General features: G+C 44.8%; 1 protein-coding gene across 1 annotated transcript; it reads left to right on the forward strand.

The window, feature by feature from the left end:
* Nucleotides 1–1,580: 1,580 nt before the first annotated feature.
* LOC308128783 (zinc finger CCCH domain-containing protein 11B-like) lies at nucleotides 1,581–7,509 on the forward strand (the record flags this gene model as incomplete). Its single annotated transcript, XM_080494448.1, has 11 exons — nucleotides 1,581–1,634; nucleotides 1,717–1,836; nucleotides 1,977–2,154; nucleotides 2,228–2,293; nucleotides 2,378–2,551; nucleotides 3,223–3,318; nucleotides 3,396–3,458; nucleotides 3,539–4,012; nucleotides 4,105–4,178; nucleotides 4,455–4,650; nucleotides 7,406–7,509. The coding sequence occupies 11 exons, from the start codon at nucleotides 1,581–1,583 to the stop codon at nucleotides 7,507–7,509; spliced, it is 1,599 nt and encodes a 532-aa protein (XP_080350574.1).
* Between the last annotated feature and the right edge of the window lie 9,565 nt (nucleotides 7,510–17,074).

Consider the following 17,074-nt stretch of genomic DNA (forward strand, 5'->3'; position numbering starts at 1 on the left):
GTGTCATTGCTTGTAGTCGCAGCTCGTTCTGGATGGTGAATGGGATTGACAATCCATCTCTGAATTAAGAGGTTTGAACATTGCTCATGTGGATCGACGCTCCGTGGCTAGCGAGCTGGTTGTGTGTGGATAGGTACACCATGTCTAGCCCCCGCTAGCTGTGTGAGTTACTGCTCCAGTGCTCCGTACCTCGCCGAACCCCCAAACCCCATGTCAACATGGTCTTCTATGTGCCCGTGAGGCGATGGCAAGCCCCCTTGTCCGTCTTCCCTGCAGACAGGAGGTCACAACAACGTATCTGAGCCGGATGTGTGTGCTCTATGAAACTGAGTCCTGGCGGCGCCACTGATCAAATGTAACTATAATCTCCAAAAGGTGTGTCCATGGTGCTCCAAGGAATATCCTTGGTTCACCATGAAACAGGAAGTGATGTGTAACTCTGCTCTACATGCTGCAATGTGAAACTTAACGTACATCATCACAGTGCTGCCCTGACCCCAGGAAGCTTAAGGAACTATATTTTCACAAACCATGGCCCCAAACTTTGTGATTTCATCCTTGAGAATGTTTGGATATGAAGCACATCAGGACACACAAAGATGTATCAGAATAGAGGAGAATTTATTTTTGACAATAATGAACCATAACGAGATGGATGTCGTTCAGTAAACTGGAACATTACAAATAATCCAGCAGATAACATCTATGTTTAAACATTACTGTAGAACTTTAACCACAACTGTAACCACCTTCATCTTATTTTCAAAACTTAAAGTTATACAGAAATGTAAAAAAAAAAAAAAAATCCCACAGAAGACTGAAAAGTAGTTGTCTGATTTCTTCCAGCATTCACACAATTCTGTGCATATGACATGACAGTGTGTGGCTTGATTGGCACATCTCAAGATGAGACTTGGGCCCCAACATCAAAGGTTGATGACTTCATGGATTTTGCCTTTGATCATGGACATTGCCTTTGATCATGGACATTGCCTTTGATCATGGTATTTGTCTTTAATGTCAAAAGAGGCATACAGAAAGTTTCACATCAACAACAGATTCCCTGTGTGTTGGTTCAGCTTTTTCTTTGGTGGCTTATTAACATTTTTGACAACTATCTCAACTATTGTGGAAATATTGTTGCTATTTTTACAACTACAAACACGAACCATCTGCTGACACAAAACAACAAGGTGAGTACTTTTTAGCAGTAGAACACTAACATTGGGTGATTTTCACGCAGGCAATTATTGACCTTTGATTGTGTGAATGCTGATTCTGAGAATTATTAGCTTTTTTTGAAAGTGCTTTTCTCTGTTTAATTTCTTTATTGAAGAGTAGATATTTACAATTTGAGTAATCCCCCCCCTTTTTGTCTGGCTGTTTTAGTCGTCCCCCGAAATAAATATCAATTAATAGCCCCACCATTGGAAAAAAAAAAAAAGAAGAAGGAACGTGAAGTACTCTGAGTTTTCTTGGTATAAGATATACAATTGTTTTCTGTCATCAGAGCGAGTGCTGAAGAAAATCTGTTGGTTTTAAGGACCAGAATTTCTCCACAAAGACACGCCAGCAGAACGATGACGGGCCACGGAGACGACTGCTACTTCTTCTTCTATTCTACCTGCACTAAAGTGAGACAGCTTCCTGTTCATACACACTCAGTGGTTGGTCAGTGAGCCAATGGAAGAGTCTTAACTGTGGTTGATCATGCAGGGAGACAGCTGTCCATTCAGACACTGTGAGGCAGCGATGGGGAACGAGACAGTCTGCAGCCTCTGGCTGGAGGGACGCTGCTTCAGAGAAGTGTGCAAGTTTCGCCACATGGAGACCCCAGTAAGCTTTTTGGAGATCATTTGCACACAAACATCAGTCAGACATCCAGTAGAAGTTATTTTATCCTTTTCACTCTTTAAAAATGTTCTTAATTCCCATAAATTTGAGAGCAACGTGTCCGTCTCCCCTGCTCCCAACAGAAAAATCGAAAGGAGATCCCGTGTTACTGGGAGAAACAGGCGGCCGGGTGTCAGAAGCCACACTGTGTCTTCCTTCATCAAAAGCCGCGCTGCAAGAGAGAAACTCAGGAGCTGTTTGTCAGCCCCACCCACCCTCCGATGGTGATCAAGCTCACAGATGACAGTGAGGATGAAGATGGTGAGTTCCTTCGTCTCTCTTATCCTGCAGGATGTTCCCTGGACTCTCAATGCTCATGAAGCTTCTGTTCCAGATCAGTTCTCAGAGGACGGAGAAGATGGCAGGCTCGGTGCTTCTCCCAGAAGGCTCCACAAGTCAGGTGAGACTGAGGACACACTGAAGTGGAGACTTCTCAGTCCCCAGGTCTGTGTGGGACCTCTGAGTCATGATTGTATGTGTGCAGATGATTCCCTGAACGTTGGAGTGAGCGCCGAGGAGGAGATCCGGCTACGCAGAATCCTGAAGGCCAGCGTGACGAAAGCTGGTTATTCCTTCCAGAGCGCAGAGGCTCCGGCCAACGCAGAGGAAGAAAACGTCCAGTCGTCGTTCCGACCAGCCCTCTACGAGTCCAGAGATGGTAAAAAGTCTTCATGAACAACTGTTAATAATCTCTCTCACATTCTACCTATTCAATCGATCAATCAACTTTATTTATGTAGCACATTTCTATACAATCAATGTAATACAAAGTGCTGAACATAATTTAAAAACAGTTCAAAGACACAATAGATAGATTCATTCATCCATTGATATCTAATGTAATTTAAAGCTGCGACCTTCAGCCTCTCTTCACTGTAGGTTTTCAAAAAAGTCATTTGTAAATGAAAATGTTTAGCTTATTTGTAATGTAGCATTTATTCCGTATCTTGCACCAATGACTCTTTATGAAAAGAACCGTTAAGTAGTTCAGTCACAATTTTCCACAATGAGAATACATTTTCATGATAAAAATGACGTTTGTTAGCATCCTGGTCCTGAGTGGACCCTCACATCAGCCGGTTTTGGCCCCAGACTGCTGAGTTGACAGCCCTGATCTTGTTGAAGTCATTTAAAACTCCTCTCTCTGAACGCAGTCCCATCATTTTCGATGGAAGAAGCCGGGAGACCAAGAGGCAGCGTCACTGCAAGACTTGGACGGAAAATTCCCACCACTGGTAACATGACAGTCTGATTCCAGATCTGATTCCACTGCTCCCTGTCGTGATAACGGAGAAGACATGAGGTGCTCATGATGTGTCTCTGCTTTAGATGTGAACGGAGAAAGTCATTCCCTGAAGAGGAGTCTGGCACAGCGACTGGGTGGAGTGGTGGACATGGATCTCCCGTCAGAGCCTCCTAAGAAAGGTGAGGATGGGACAAACTCTGCAAGATTTAACTCTGAACTCATTAGGATTTTCTCACGGTGTTTTTTTTGTCTTCAGTATTGAAAACTATGAAGGAGAGACTTGACCTGTTTTCTGTTCACGCTGCTCCTGCTCAGCCAGGTAAGGAGTCCAAGCAGCTACACTGTGTGTGTGTGTGTGGACTCACATCCCTCACAGAAACATCCTCTATTGTCTTACAGCTGATACAAGTGAAGGTCCAGAGCAGATTCACATTAAAACCCTGGAGGAGATCAGACCTGCGTTGTTACCAACTCCAGAAATCACTCTACCCAGAACCAGCTCGGTCAAAGGTCCCAAGCTAAACAAGCGCTCCATCACCGTCAAAGACTCGTCCATCAGCAACGTCAACACCGTCTCTAAAACCCGCTTGGGCAAGAGGAAGAGGCAGGAGGAGGAACCGAACCAGAGCTCCAGCCCAAAGAAGGCCAAAAGCACCACGGAGAACCAGGAGCCATGGGAACCAGCAGCACCTCAGGAGAACGCAGGCGTGGGGGAGATCAGGGTCAAGACTCTGGAGGAGATCCGGAGAGAGAAGGCAGAAAGACTGCAGGTCCAGCAGGCTGCAGAGCTCGACGTCATGAAGAGCTCTGCCTCCAAAGAGGAACCAATCAAGAAGCCGCTGTTACTGCGCCTCCACAAGCTGCCAGGCCAAAGTAAGTGTCACTGTGCAGAGGCCGTCGACTTGAAGAACCCTCACTCTGACTTGGTGTGCAGCTTTTTAACTTTCATCCTCCTCGTTGTGTAGCAGGCAAGGCGACAGCAGAGAAGACTGCTGGAGAGACGGTGAAGCCAGTGAAACCTGAAGCTGCTCCTTTAGAGGTACGATCAGACAAAAGCTCAGCCACATGAAGTTCATCATGTCAAAAGTTCATCCTCAATGTTCTGACCTCACTCCTGGTGTTTTAACTGAAATCACAAAGTCTCAGTGTCAATAACACCATGAATCATCTTACTCACTCCTTCTAAAGTTCACCCCTCTTGTCCTTTTCATGGTAGAAATCCTGCTGGAAGATTTAAAACAGCAGAAACAATCAGAGTTAGGAAACGTGTTCAGTACTGACCTACTAATGTAGAATGTGATTGTCTGTCCTTCAGGCCACTGCCATGGTGAAGGTAAAGACCTTCGAGGAGATCATGCAAGAGAAACGCATGAAAAAGCAGAAGGAGCAAACTGAAGGTGCAGCGGGTGAGGACTCTCCTCAGAACAAGACTCCTGCTGCTTCTCTCAAGAGGAAGCTTCCTGCTAAAATCCCCGTTTCATCAGCAAGAGCCTCTACAGCTCTGGTCCCAGGTGAGGTTCTTCGTAAACCCAGTGTCCGATTATGTATGAATATACCATGTGTACAATGTCTTTGAAGGTGTGAAAACAATAAAATCAAAAAATAGTTAAAGCCTGGGCTGCTGTTTCTGTATACCCTCCCCCTGCGGCTGAGGTTGTAGTCGTGTGGACAAGTTCTCCGTCCCCCCTCCCCCCCACACACACACACACACACACACACATATGCACACAGCACAGCACCGTACTGCGACGGAGGCTGTGTGTTAATGGTTAAAAGCTGTCCGTGCGTCATGATTTGTCCGTACGTCCCAGGTTCCACTGTACGCATATTTCAGACGGTTTTGAGCAAACCACCCACTATTTTTAATGTCATCTAAAACACAACTAACAGAAACTCCCATAATGCATTGTAGCCATCACGGAACTGTTTAGTTCAGTAATTATAAATGTCACCATAAGAAATGGAGAGTGTCTTCATGCTTGGTAGGTCTACATTACATACAAGGTATACAGTTTATAGCAGGGGTCCTCAATAGGCGGCCCGCGGGCTGGAATCACTTCTTATTCCCGCGGCGGCTCATGAGTGGCACATTCACATGGAATAAAATGCGATTTGTGGGGGGAAAAAAGCGCTGCTCCACCTTTTTAATCCTCATCCCACACCGTAGTCAAAGCCGGAGTTTGAGCACATCTGACGTAATCACGTCAACGCGTGCTCCGCTCAGACGTTCACTGATTTCTATTTCACAACCTGCCAGAGCCGTGAATCAAAATAAAAAAAAAAACAACATGACCCACACAGTGAAATACCCACACGCTCAATGAATATGGTTGATGAAGTTTTAAGTCAAAAAAGAAAAGCAAGACGACGGTTGTGGAGCCATTAAAGGTGTGTTTACACATAATGACGACAGGTTTGGCACGAATCTCAATTCCTGACCGCGGTCACACAGTCGCCACCTTTTATAAGTTACAAGTCAGAGCAGGAAACGGTGGCTGATCATCATGAGTCAATTGGCAATTGCCGAGGGCCCCGAGCTAAAGGGGGGCCCCGAGGGACGGCTGACATCAGTCTTTCAATGGGAAATTAATGCAACTACTTGAGACGCTGCAACGACAGCGCATCGATAACCCCTTTCTGAGTAATCACTCGTGAGTTTCCAGTAGGGGGCCCCCGACAGACAGCAGATATCAGCGACACAACTTGAAACTCGTGGACACATGTCGATGACACGTCGGGAACCTCCCTAATGGGGCCCCACTACTAGCCTGCATCAACACACCGAAAAAATGAAGCGGACAAATCAGTCTTTCTGTTTCACATGAAATGACAAGAAAAGAAAAACAAGAAGAAATAAAATAAAAAACGTGATGTTGGCAAGTGAAAGTGTGTAAGCTGTGTGTGACATTATAAAAACGTTAGTCCCAGTTAGTCCCAGACACTTTGTCCCAAACTTCCAGTCATCCACCAAACACCAGAAAAGTTCACTGCACATTTAAGTAAGTGTAAAGTGAATTCAGCCATTTTCTTCTCAACACATTCATAAAGTGTGTATATACACATTAATAATTCAAATTTGACAGTTACACACTTCTGTGGTATGACAAACTTGGAGCACATAATTCTTACCTTCCACCAATTTTAACAGCTTTATTTTAAGAAGTGGTCCAACTTTGCTTACACAGTATGTCATAAGTGTTGTTGTTGTGCCAGGAGAGGCTCACAGGACCAACACAGATTTCCATGACGGAAAGAGAAAGAGAAAGGAAAGGTGTTCTCCATTTATTTAATCAGTGGCACGCCAATGTGCTCACAATTATTTTAAAGGTGTGAAAAAAACAATATTTTAAAGGTGTGTTTGTTTTTGTCTCTGCTTGGTGCACCATTTCTGTACGACCCGATCTTTGCGCACATGGCGGCACCCCAACAATTGTCATGAGATATTAAATATATGGCTGCATTGTGGAGCAAACACGGCAGTGCTTACCGGCTGTTCATCCAAGTTTTTGAAGAGATTGCACACCACAGTACTGTCCCGATCAGGAGAGGAACGAGCCTTTGCTGCGCGGTGAGCGCTGCCATTGGGTTCTTCCACACCTGACAGGCAGTCCTCTGATACCTGACCTCTCAGAGCTGAACAGCCAGTAAATTTGCTCCACCTGTTCCTCGTTAACAGTGGAGAGGGAGGAACAGGTGAATGAACTGGCTGTTCAGCATTCTGAGAACAGCGTCCTACGGCTTTGTTTCACGTGAAGAATGGTCTTCTTTGCACACATTGTGTCAAATACACTCAATAATTCTCCCAAATGTGTCAAATATACTTTGAAATCTAATCCTTCAAATCAATAATGCTGAAAAGAATAGTCGTGGACAAGTTTTCTGGGGTTGCAGTTTTGTGGACGAGTTGTCCAACACCGACGCTCAAAGCCAAATAGAGCAATACTTATTCACTTAACGCTAAATAATAGTGAATTATACAACTGACATTGAAAGCCACACCACTTGCACGTACGGTTCTAAAAACCCTGATCTCATGCATATATCCGCCGCTATAATGATATATTGACAATGTGGGCGACGAGGTGTGCGTGTGTGTGTGTGCATGTGTGTGGTGGTGGGTGGGGGGGGGGGGGGGGGGGGGGGGGGTGTTGTGTTGAAGGGGAAACGGGTCCAAATGGCTCTTTGAGTGTTGAAGGCTGCCGACCCCTGGTCTATATAGTCATGTGACACCAGAAGCTCAGTCCCTTTTCAGCTTCTCCCTCACAGGTGTGTATATGTGGTTTGTGGGCATGATATTGCTGATTTCCACTGCTTTTGAGTTGCTTGCTGCTCGTTGCCTGTCGCCCTGCGACCTGCAGTCAGAGCTGTGAGTCACCTCGCCCTCCAACGGCTGCACAAGCAGCATTTCTGCTGAATTTTCATCACCGAGTGCTAAACATTCAACACACTGCTGAGTCCATTGATTGTTTGTTTACGCCGATGCTTTGTGCTCGGCAGATTTCAGTTTAAGAAGAAAGAAGATATAGCCTCTTGGCTTGTTGTACTTTGTTTATAACCACAACTCGCCCTGAATGTTTGTGCAGCTTGTCATGCTCTGTTTAGTTGTGCTTATCGCAAACCTACCAACAGAACACTGAGAGACATCACTGAGAACCTGAAGCAGAACCAGGAACCAGACAATCAGGAATATAGCACCAAGTCATCTAATCCAGTGTTTTTCAACCTTTTTTGAGCCAAGGCACACTTTTTTCTTTGGAAAAATCTGGAGGCACACCACCACCTGAAAATGTTAAAATGTGAAACTCTGTAGCCTCTATTGACAATATAAAGTCATTCTCATCAATGCTTTATCAACAGGAATCAAATAAATACAGGCCGTGCTCCTTGTAGCGTCTGCTCCTGAGCCCCGGTCTCCCTCAACACGACCAACACAAACATTGCGCAGCAAAAAAAAACAACCAGTGCAAAGCTGACCACGCCAACAGCAGAGGATTCATATTAAATATATTGAGGGCGTGTAGTAAATCACTGACCAATCAGCAGACGGCTCCTCAAACTCAGACCTGTTCCATGGCCCCGGGTACCCTGACGGAGGGGGGGCGGAGAAGAGACCGCCTTTGGAGTGGTTCTTTCCGGAAAATTACAAATTCTGGACTATACTGTACCTGTCCATTCCCGCACTTTCTGTTAGTGGAAACGGGGCTTAAGAGAGCCGACCAGGGCCCGAAAGCCAACTGTTTTGAGGAGCCCTCACAGTCTGAGATAGATAAAGGATAGAACTTTGTTTTGTTTGTGTTGTCCAATGATGTTGTTGTATCGTGACTTCATGCAAAATAAAATTATATTTTTTCAAAGTGTCATTTAGTTACATAGAATTCAATTGATATTGATTTACGATAATGATGATAATTTGTGCAAAACACAGCAAATTTAAAACTGCAGTAGCTTTGCACATGAACTTATGTTGTCCTGATTGTCAGTTATAAGACAATATGGGTGTTGTTGTTTGAGCCCCATTTATTTGATTGACAATCTGTGGCTTTCATCAAATGATCTGTAGTGTGGGACATCGCCAAAGTAGGATTCCATATTCGATTCGATTCAATTAGATTCGATTCGATTCAATTCATCTTCAATACTGCTTTCTCATGTTCGGGGTTGCAGGGCACTGGTGCCAATCATATTGGTCACTGTGTGTGAATGCAGGACAGTGCACCAGTCCATCTTGGGCAATTCAATAAAATTTTATCTGCACAGCTCTATAACCAGCACACTGATTTAAAAGCACTTTTACAGAAAATAACGCAACAATTTCACACAAATGATCATACTGAAAGCAAGTGAAAAGTTTCAAAAGGAACTTTTTTATAATTTTGTGGCAAGAAGAGGTAGGTCACACACTGCTTTCATGTTCGATTATACATGAGTTGTGTCAAATATTCCTTCCCAGCTCATCTTTTTATTGGGTGAAATACAAGCTGATTTCAAAGATATGAACCGGTGTGCAAACCCGGTGTGCAAGCAGTGATAAGATAAGTTTAGGTTCCTCCCTTCAAACACTTTCAGTTCGGCCCCACCCTTGGAGCACTTTCAGTTGAAGGGCAGAACCTGTGAACGTTAAACAACTTAATCTTTAATTAGCCAACAAACATTGAGCGAGCAGATCAGCCGGTGGAAAGGAAAAACTCATTTTTAACAGGAAGAAACCTGCAGAACCAGAGTCACAAGTGGAGAAATCTGGTAGGTGTTTCAATTGATCTTAGCAGGTTTAGGTGATGGGGACTTATCTGCCCACCAAGTGAAGCTGCAGTCTCATAGAGGCCACGCAGATGCAGACATATTTAATTGGATTGAAGCTTAGTTGTTATATGTATGATTACACATCGTACAGCAATGTGTAAGGAAATGTCGTCAAAACTATTTTAGCAACTGAATTGGAATCCGGGTTTGTATCCGTTTCAGGGGTTTTCAGGGTAATGAACCCCGTCCTTCACCCAGCGTCAGAGGGATCAGCTCCATCTCACTTCCATCACTCACATGTAACATATTGCTGAATGCCGTCTGTCCAAAGTCAGTATCTGACACGATGATGGTCTTCACAGAGGCCTTGATAGCTTAGTGCACAGTCTCGGCATATTCTCAGTCATGTAGTATCGCACCTGTGCTGCTTCGGGAGTCTGGTGTGAAGAAGAGGAAGAGTGAGGGCACAGCAAGGATGAGACAGGCGTCTTTCACTGAGCCCTGTGGCAGCCACAGCCAATTTCCAGGTACAGTGGGAACATGTCGCTATGGCAACAGTTATCACTGACGGTGGGAAAGGGATTCAAGTCTGTCTCGCTTCACTTTGTGTGTGCGTGCGGATGTCCCCACATGGAGAGTTCCTCCTGTTGTATAAATTACTGAGCGCTGTCGGAAATAGCTAAGATAGTCAAAGTAAGCAAATGTGTGAGAATCTGAGATTTCAGTCAGTTCCTCACAGCAAGTCAATGAAATGCAGTGTAATGTTGCCGTTTACCTGTCCTTAAACCAGGAGTGTCTCTTATCCAGACTCACTGCTTTACTCAGCTTTTAAGATTTGAAACAGCATTTGAAGCATTTGACATAATTCATTATTCAATATTGACAAGAAGCTGAAAAAGCTATTAGAGTGGAATCGATGACTGAATGGTCCAATAAACACCGTTTATACACCGAGAGGATGGAGGAGCTGGATGGATGTGGTTGGAATTGAAGTGAGGGAACGTGTGGATGAAGTCAGTTCTACTGGGATGAGAGGAGATTATTCAGATGTCGTCGGGAGGTGGAACAAGTTACACCTTTGAGTGGGAGAAATGCCTGTGAGCCAGACAAACTGGGAGATTCCTAATGAAAAGTTTATCAGGCGAGGACAAAGTTAAGCAAATAATTCTCGACTGCTAACTATCTGCAGGAAGGTAACATTACTTCATGGAGCACAACCGAACACAACAATCTTAACTTCACACACACTGTATGAAACAGACACTGATCATCAAATGTCACAATTGGTGAGTTTTGTGATTTTTCTCAATGCATTAAACTTATGATCAACTGTCTGGGCCTCAAAATGCTCCTCTACACAGTTGAACTATACATTTGGGTTTGTTCGAAAAGGCCCAACTTCAGCTAACTATCAACAACTTATAGAAACTGATTGACATGCTGTGGTTGGTAAACAGCTCATAAAAAGTGGCTGAATCACCCTGTGCAAAAGTTCTACATTAGAGATGAAATCGTCATCTTTCACCTATAAAAACACAGTCAAACTGTGTTTTCATTGGGCAAAGTCGGTCTCCATCTTGTTACATTTGTGTTTCATTAGTTGGACTCCAGGTTTGCTACACTCTAAAAGGTAATACTTGTGCTTGTTTAAATCCCATCAGAGTACTTTTCTTTATTTTTGTCTCATTATTCTGTTCAGTTAACTCATGAATTGTGAGTATGTAGTCGTAAGACTCGTGGTCCGTATTCTGGTTTTCTGGTCCATATCAGTAGTAATAGGGAGACTAACTGCATCATGGTCAGTGTGTCCGCTGCTGCAGTGTAAACGCAACCCTTGTTTTAATGGAAAAAAATAATGGAAGGTGCACAATGTTCCAGAAATCCCCATGAAATTTGCAATCTCCTCAAATGATTTTAAAATGTGCTCAAATATATCGAGAAAAAGACCGTCAAAACCTGCACAAATGACTAAATTCTCTCTTTCAGCCCAATGGCAACGTATGTGCCCTTTGTTATCTTCATCCTCTGGGCATGAAAAAGCAGATAACCAAGGCTTAGTCTGAAAATCCAAAGGTAAGACTTTTGTAGGATGTTCGTTCAGGAAACATAATGCCCATGACACCGAGGTCAACCCGACGCTCGCTCTCACATGTGGACGGCTCAGTTCCTTGGTAAAGCTTGCTCTCAGCTGGTCTGTGATCAGGTCAAGTGCAGTAAGAAGCTTTTGGTGCCATTTAGGAGGACTAAGTGAAGATCCTTCATGAAGCAAGCACACAGGATCATCTCACTAAGTGGGCCTGCAGACACACACTGGTTTGTGTTCCTTTCAATGTTCTCGTCAGATGGTCTGGAGGCTTCCTCGTGGCTTTCATGTCGGCACGTTGACCTCTGCCCTCTGTCACTGCATTTTGACAGCAGCTGGGCCAAGCCTTTAATGTCCCATGGGTGTGTGGATGTGTAGCCTGGAGCGATGCATCATGCAATACAGACCACCATCAGACCAGTACAGACCACCATCAGACCAATACACACCACCATCAGACCAGTACAGACTACCATCAGACCAATACAGACCACCATCAGGCCAGTACAGACCACCATCAGACCAGTACAGACCACCATCAGACCAATACAGACCACCATCAGGCCAGTACACACCACCATCAGACCAGTACACACCACCATCAGACCAGTACAGACTACCATCAGACCAATACAGACCACCATCAGACCAGTACAGACTACCATCAGACCAATACAGACCACCATCAGACCAATACAGACCACTACAGACTACCATCAGACCAATACAGACCACCATCAGACCAATACAGACCACCATCAGACCAGTACAGACCACCATCAGACTAATACAGACCACCATCAGACCAGGACAGACCACCATCAGACCAGTGCAGACCACCATCAGACCAGTACAGACCACCATCAGACCAGTACAGACCACCATCAGACCAGTACAGACCACCATCAGACCAATACACACCACCATCAGACCAGTACAGACTACCATCAGACCAATACAGACCACCATCAGGCCAGTACAGACCACCATCAGACCAGTACAGACCACCATCAGACCAATACAGACCACCATCAGGCCAGTACACACCACCATCAGACCAGTACACACCACCATCAGACCAGTACAGACTACCATCAGACCAATACAGACCACCATCAGACCAGTACAGACTACCATCAGACCAATACAGACCACCATCAGACCAATACAGACCACTACAGACTACCATCAGACCAATACAGACCACCATCAGACCAATACAGACCACCATCAGACCAGTACAGACCACCATCAGACTAATACAGACCACCATCAGACCAGGACAGACCACCATCAGACCAGTGCAGACCACCATCAGACCAGTACAGACCACCATCAGACCAGTGCAGACCACCATCAGACCAGTACAGACCAACATCAGACTAAATGCTGATTGTGGCATCGCCCATTAATAGCCCATTAATGTAACAGTTATAGTTAAATGTACATGTAACTATCATGTGACATGTAATTTGTAACTATCATGTGACAGGTAAAACAAGATATATGGTTGTTGATTTTAGAAAGCAACAAGACAAGCAGAGAATTTAAACAAAGATCAGACAAAAAGGCACCATACTGGGACCACAATTGGTGAAAAAATGGACCTTGATGAAAACTGCAAATTGGTTGCAAAAATCACCATCAGAGCCTTCAGTGTCTCAGAAAAGTTGCAATTTTCTATAAAGACCGAACAGTCTTGACTCTGTTTTCTTTTATTGAGTCTGTTTTACCTCATTGCTCGGTGCCTGGTTAGAGCAGTTTTAGCCATACTTGCATTTTTTTTCCCTTTTTCTCATATTTTCTTTATTCATCTTCCTTTTTCCCATTGATTACTTTTCCCTTTTTTCTTTTTCTCCCCCTTTTTCTTTTTTCTTTATTATTATTCTTATTTCCCTTTACTGCTCCACAGAGAAGGGAACACCATGGCAGCCATGTGCACTAATTCTACAACAGTGTTTGGAATTGGTGCCCTCGTTAGAGAAGTTAAAGAAACCTGCTTGTGTCTGGAAGGTTCCAGGAGTGAATCCCCATGCTGACAATTTTCCACTGAGCAAGGCCGTCCTTGTGCTCTCTTGACTTTCGTTTCATGGTTTTTGGACCCTGTTGTGTTTTTTTGTATTGCACTATAGATGACCTCTTTTGGACACTTTTGGTTTGAATAAACTTTTTTAACACACCTCAATTGTGAGTCTGATTTTGGTCCACCGACGCCTCGTGACAGTTTTTTTATTTATTGTGGATTTATTTGCTGATTATTCTAACTTCATTTGTCACCATTAAAACTTGCTAAGTCATGATCTCTGACTTCCTTTCAATGAAAACACCAGAGCCCGGTTGTTCAAAGCCCAGTTATCTTTTAACCAGACGTGAAACACATTGAACCGACCGTTAACTTTAACAGCACTGTTATCTTGTTCAAAACTGGGTTAACTTAAACCGGGTGTTATCTTCAAGTTAAAGTTAACTATGGAGTGACGCTAAAATTGTAACAGTGTGGTTAACTCTGGATGCCAGTTCAACAAAGGAAGGATCGGGTGTTTCTCTGGACTTAACTTTGATAGAAGTCAAAACTCAAATGAAGAGTTACGCCTCCGCTACAGGTCTGGGAGAAGATCAACATAATCTCTCATGTAGAAGAGGAGCGAGCGCCGAGTTATCCACGTCTTACTGTGTAAGCTCATAGTTGTAATACATTATTATTTGGAGTTCACCTTAGTACTTGAGCATTTGGGCAACATATAATATTTTATAATGCATAAATAGTGCATTGTGGACGACTAACTGTTGTGAGCTGTGATAAATTGGGGGACCAGTTGATATAGTATACTTATTTAAAACCACATAATATAAATATATATATATATATATATATATATATATATATATATATATATATATATATATATATATATATATATATATATATATATATATATATATATATATATATATATATATATATATATATATATATATATATATATATATATATATATATATATATATATATATATATATATATATATATATACAAATACACCAATCTTGAGTGGCTGGACTGGTAAAATATTGCAATAATAACCTTTAAAGCTCCACTTGAACATTTTTCTCTGTTGTGGTCACAGTTTACATGATGACACTGTCTATAATTTTGCAAAATCACACAATTAGTACTGAAAATTATTACAATCTGACTATAAAGTACATTTTAATGAAACATTCTGCTGCAAAATACAGTGAAATGTAAAAAGAAAAAAAAAACGTCCTCTAAAGCCTATATGAGCTCCTTGCTGGGTGGATTGTGGAGCCCAGAGCAGGACTCTGCTGTGAAGGTGGAGATTGGTGCTGGTGGTGTATTTACAACAATTAACGAAAGAATAAAACCCATCAACCGTCTCCTTTTTCTCTGTTTTACTGTTTAAAAGTTCAGAAACATCTGTCAAAACAGATTTGAGATGACACAAATGAAACTGTCACTGTCAGCCGGTTTGGAGGAGAACTAAACCAGAGAGTTATTAATTCATCGCTCACTGTGACACCATGAACAAACACCGAGATTTGTAGGAAGATGAGGTGTGCTGATGGCTGTAGTTTTTTTTATCCCCCAACACACACAGATGTGAATATTTCACTGGTTTTCACACAATTTTACAGCTGAATGACTGAACAACACATTGCAAATCTGCAGAAAATCCTGTTCTCTGAGCAAAGTCTTCAAACAGGATCTGCAACGCTGTGTGAACATCACCGGGACGTTCCTGTGGCTCGGCGGGTAAAATGGTTAAAACTGATGGTTAATAGCCCGTCTTTCTGCCTGTTGGTCAGAGACTTCAAGCAAAAGGACTTTCAATACCTTCAGTCTTAAAGCCTGAACCAGGCAATGTGTCTCACAAAGCAGAACATTTCTGAAGAGCTGACCTGAAAAAATGTGTATCTGAATTAGTGGCTACAATTCCACAAGACAAATACTCAAATACAGAGCGTTTAGCGCTTCCAGCTACCTTGACCTTAAAGGTAAAACACAGAATCGTCATTGAGCGAAGAGCAACTGGAGGAAAACGTTTGAACGTGTGACGTCTGGTGTGGTGGAGGTGGGGATGAACTCCTGACACAAGGGTCCAGACCGAGAACTGAACAATGTCTCTCAGTCCTCCATGATGTCTCGGAGGTCCGTCTTCATTACCTCATGTCATGTGTTGTACCTGGTTTTCTTTTCTTCTTCATTCACTTCCTGGCCTCTTGCCTGTCTGCGCTCGTACTGCAGTGTGGTTTAAAACCTGGGACAACTCCTGTCACTGCCTTCAGCCGCTGACAGAAAGAGAGCAAGCCGAGCTTATTGATCCCACTTGTGGAAGGTTCTTGTCTGCATTTCACCCTGGTAGCTTAGTGACACACTCTGGGAGCGGTGGGGTCAGGGGTCATGCTCAGGGAGCGGTGGGGTCAGGGGTCATGCTCAGGGAGCGGTGGGGTCAGGGGGTCATGCTCAGGGAGCGGTGGGTTCAGGGGTCATGCTCAGGGAGCGGTGGGGTCAGGGGGTCATGCTCAGGGAGTGGTGGGGTCAGGGGTCATGCTCAGGGAGCGGTGGGGTCAGGGGTCATGCTCAGGGAGCGGTGGGGTCAGGGGTCATGCTCAGGGAGCGGTGGGGTCAGAGGTCATGCTCAGGGAGCGGTGGGGTCAGGGGTCATGCTCAGGGAGCGGTGGGGTCAGGGTTCATCCTCAGGGAGCGGTGGGGTCAGGGGTCATGCTCAGGGAGCGGTGGGGTCAGGGGGTCATGCTCAGGGAGCGGTGGGTTCAGGGGTCATGCTCAGGGAGCGGTGGGGTCAGGGGTCATGCTCAGGGAGCGGTGAGGTCAGGGGTCATGCTCAGGGAGCGGTGGGGTCAGGGGGTCATGCTCAGGGAGCGGTGGGGTCAGGGGTCATGCTCAGGGAGCGGTGGGGTCAGGGGTCATGCTCAGGGAGCAGTGGGGTCAGGGGTCATGCTCAGGGAGCGGTGGGGTCAGGGGTCATGCTCAGGGAGCCACAGTGGTGCCGCAAAGCAAACACAATTCTCAAAGCTGGGCACCTGCAACAAGTACAATCCCACTCCTCCTCCCCCACCCCTTCTCTCATCCTCTCGTCTCCTCTTTCTTGTCTCCTCATCTTCCTCTCTTTCCTCTTCCTCCTCGTCCTCTCCTCTTCCTCCCGAGCTCAGATCAAGTTCTTCACATCCTGGAAGCTCCAGGTTTCAGCACCACGGTCAGCGCGTCCTCTTCCTCTTCCTCCTCCTCTTCTTCCTCCTCACAGCTCCTCCTATGCAGGAGTTGAAAGGCAGGAGCCCCCTCCTCCCTCTGTTCTCTCCATCACGCTCGTCTTCCTGCTCCCATTGATTGAATCCACTTGTTTTTCTTTCCTCTTGCTGTAGAAGCAACAGTTTGCCGTCCTCCCACCACCCAACCCCTCTCCCAGTCTCCTCAGACCCCCCACCCTGGGCCCTGCCCCCCCGGCCCTCCCCTGCCCTCCCTCCCCCCTGGACACTCCCCCAGACCCTCCCCCTGGTTGACGCTCGCCGCTTCTCCTCTTCTTTGCTTCCCACTTTGTTAGTGTTTCTTCGTCCTCCGTCCTTCCGGCAGC

Source organism: Blennius ocellaris (genome assembly GCF_963422515.1).
Source record: "Blennius ocellaris genome assembly, chromosome: 4".
In the NCBI taxonomy this organism is placed as follows: Eukaryota; Metazoa; Chordata; class Actinopteri; order Blenniiformes; family Blenniidae; genus Blennius; species Blennius ocellaris.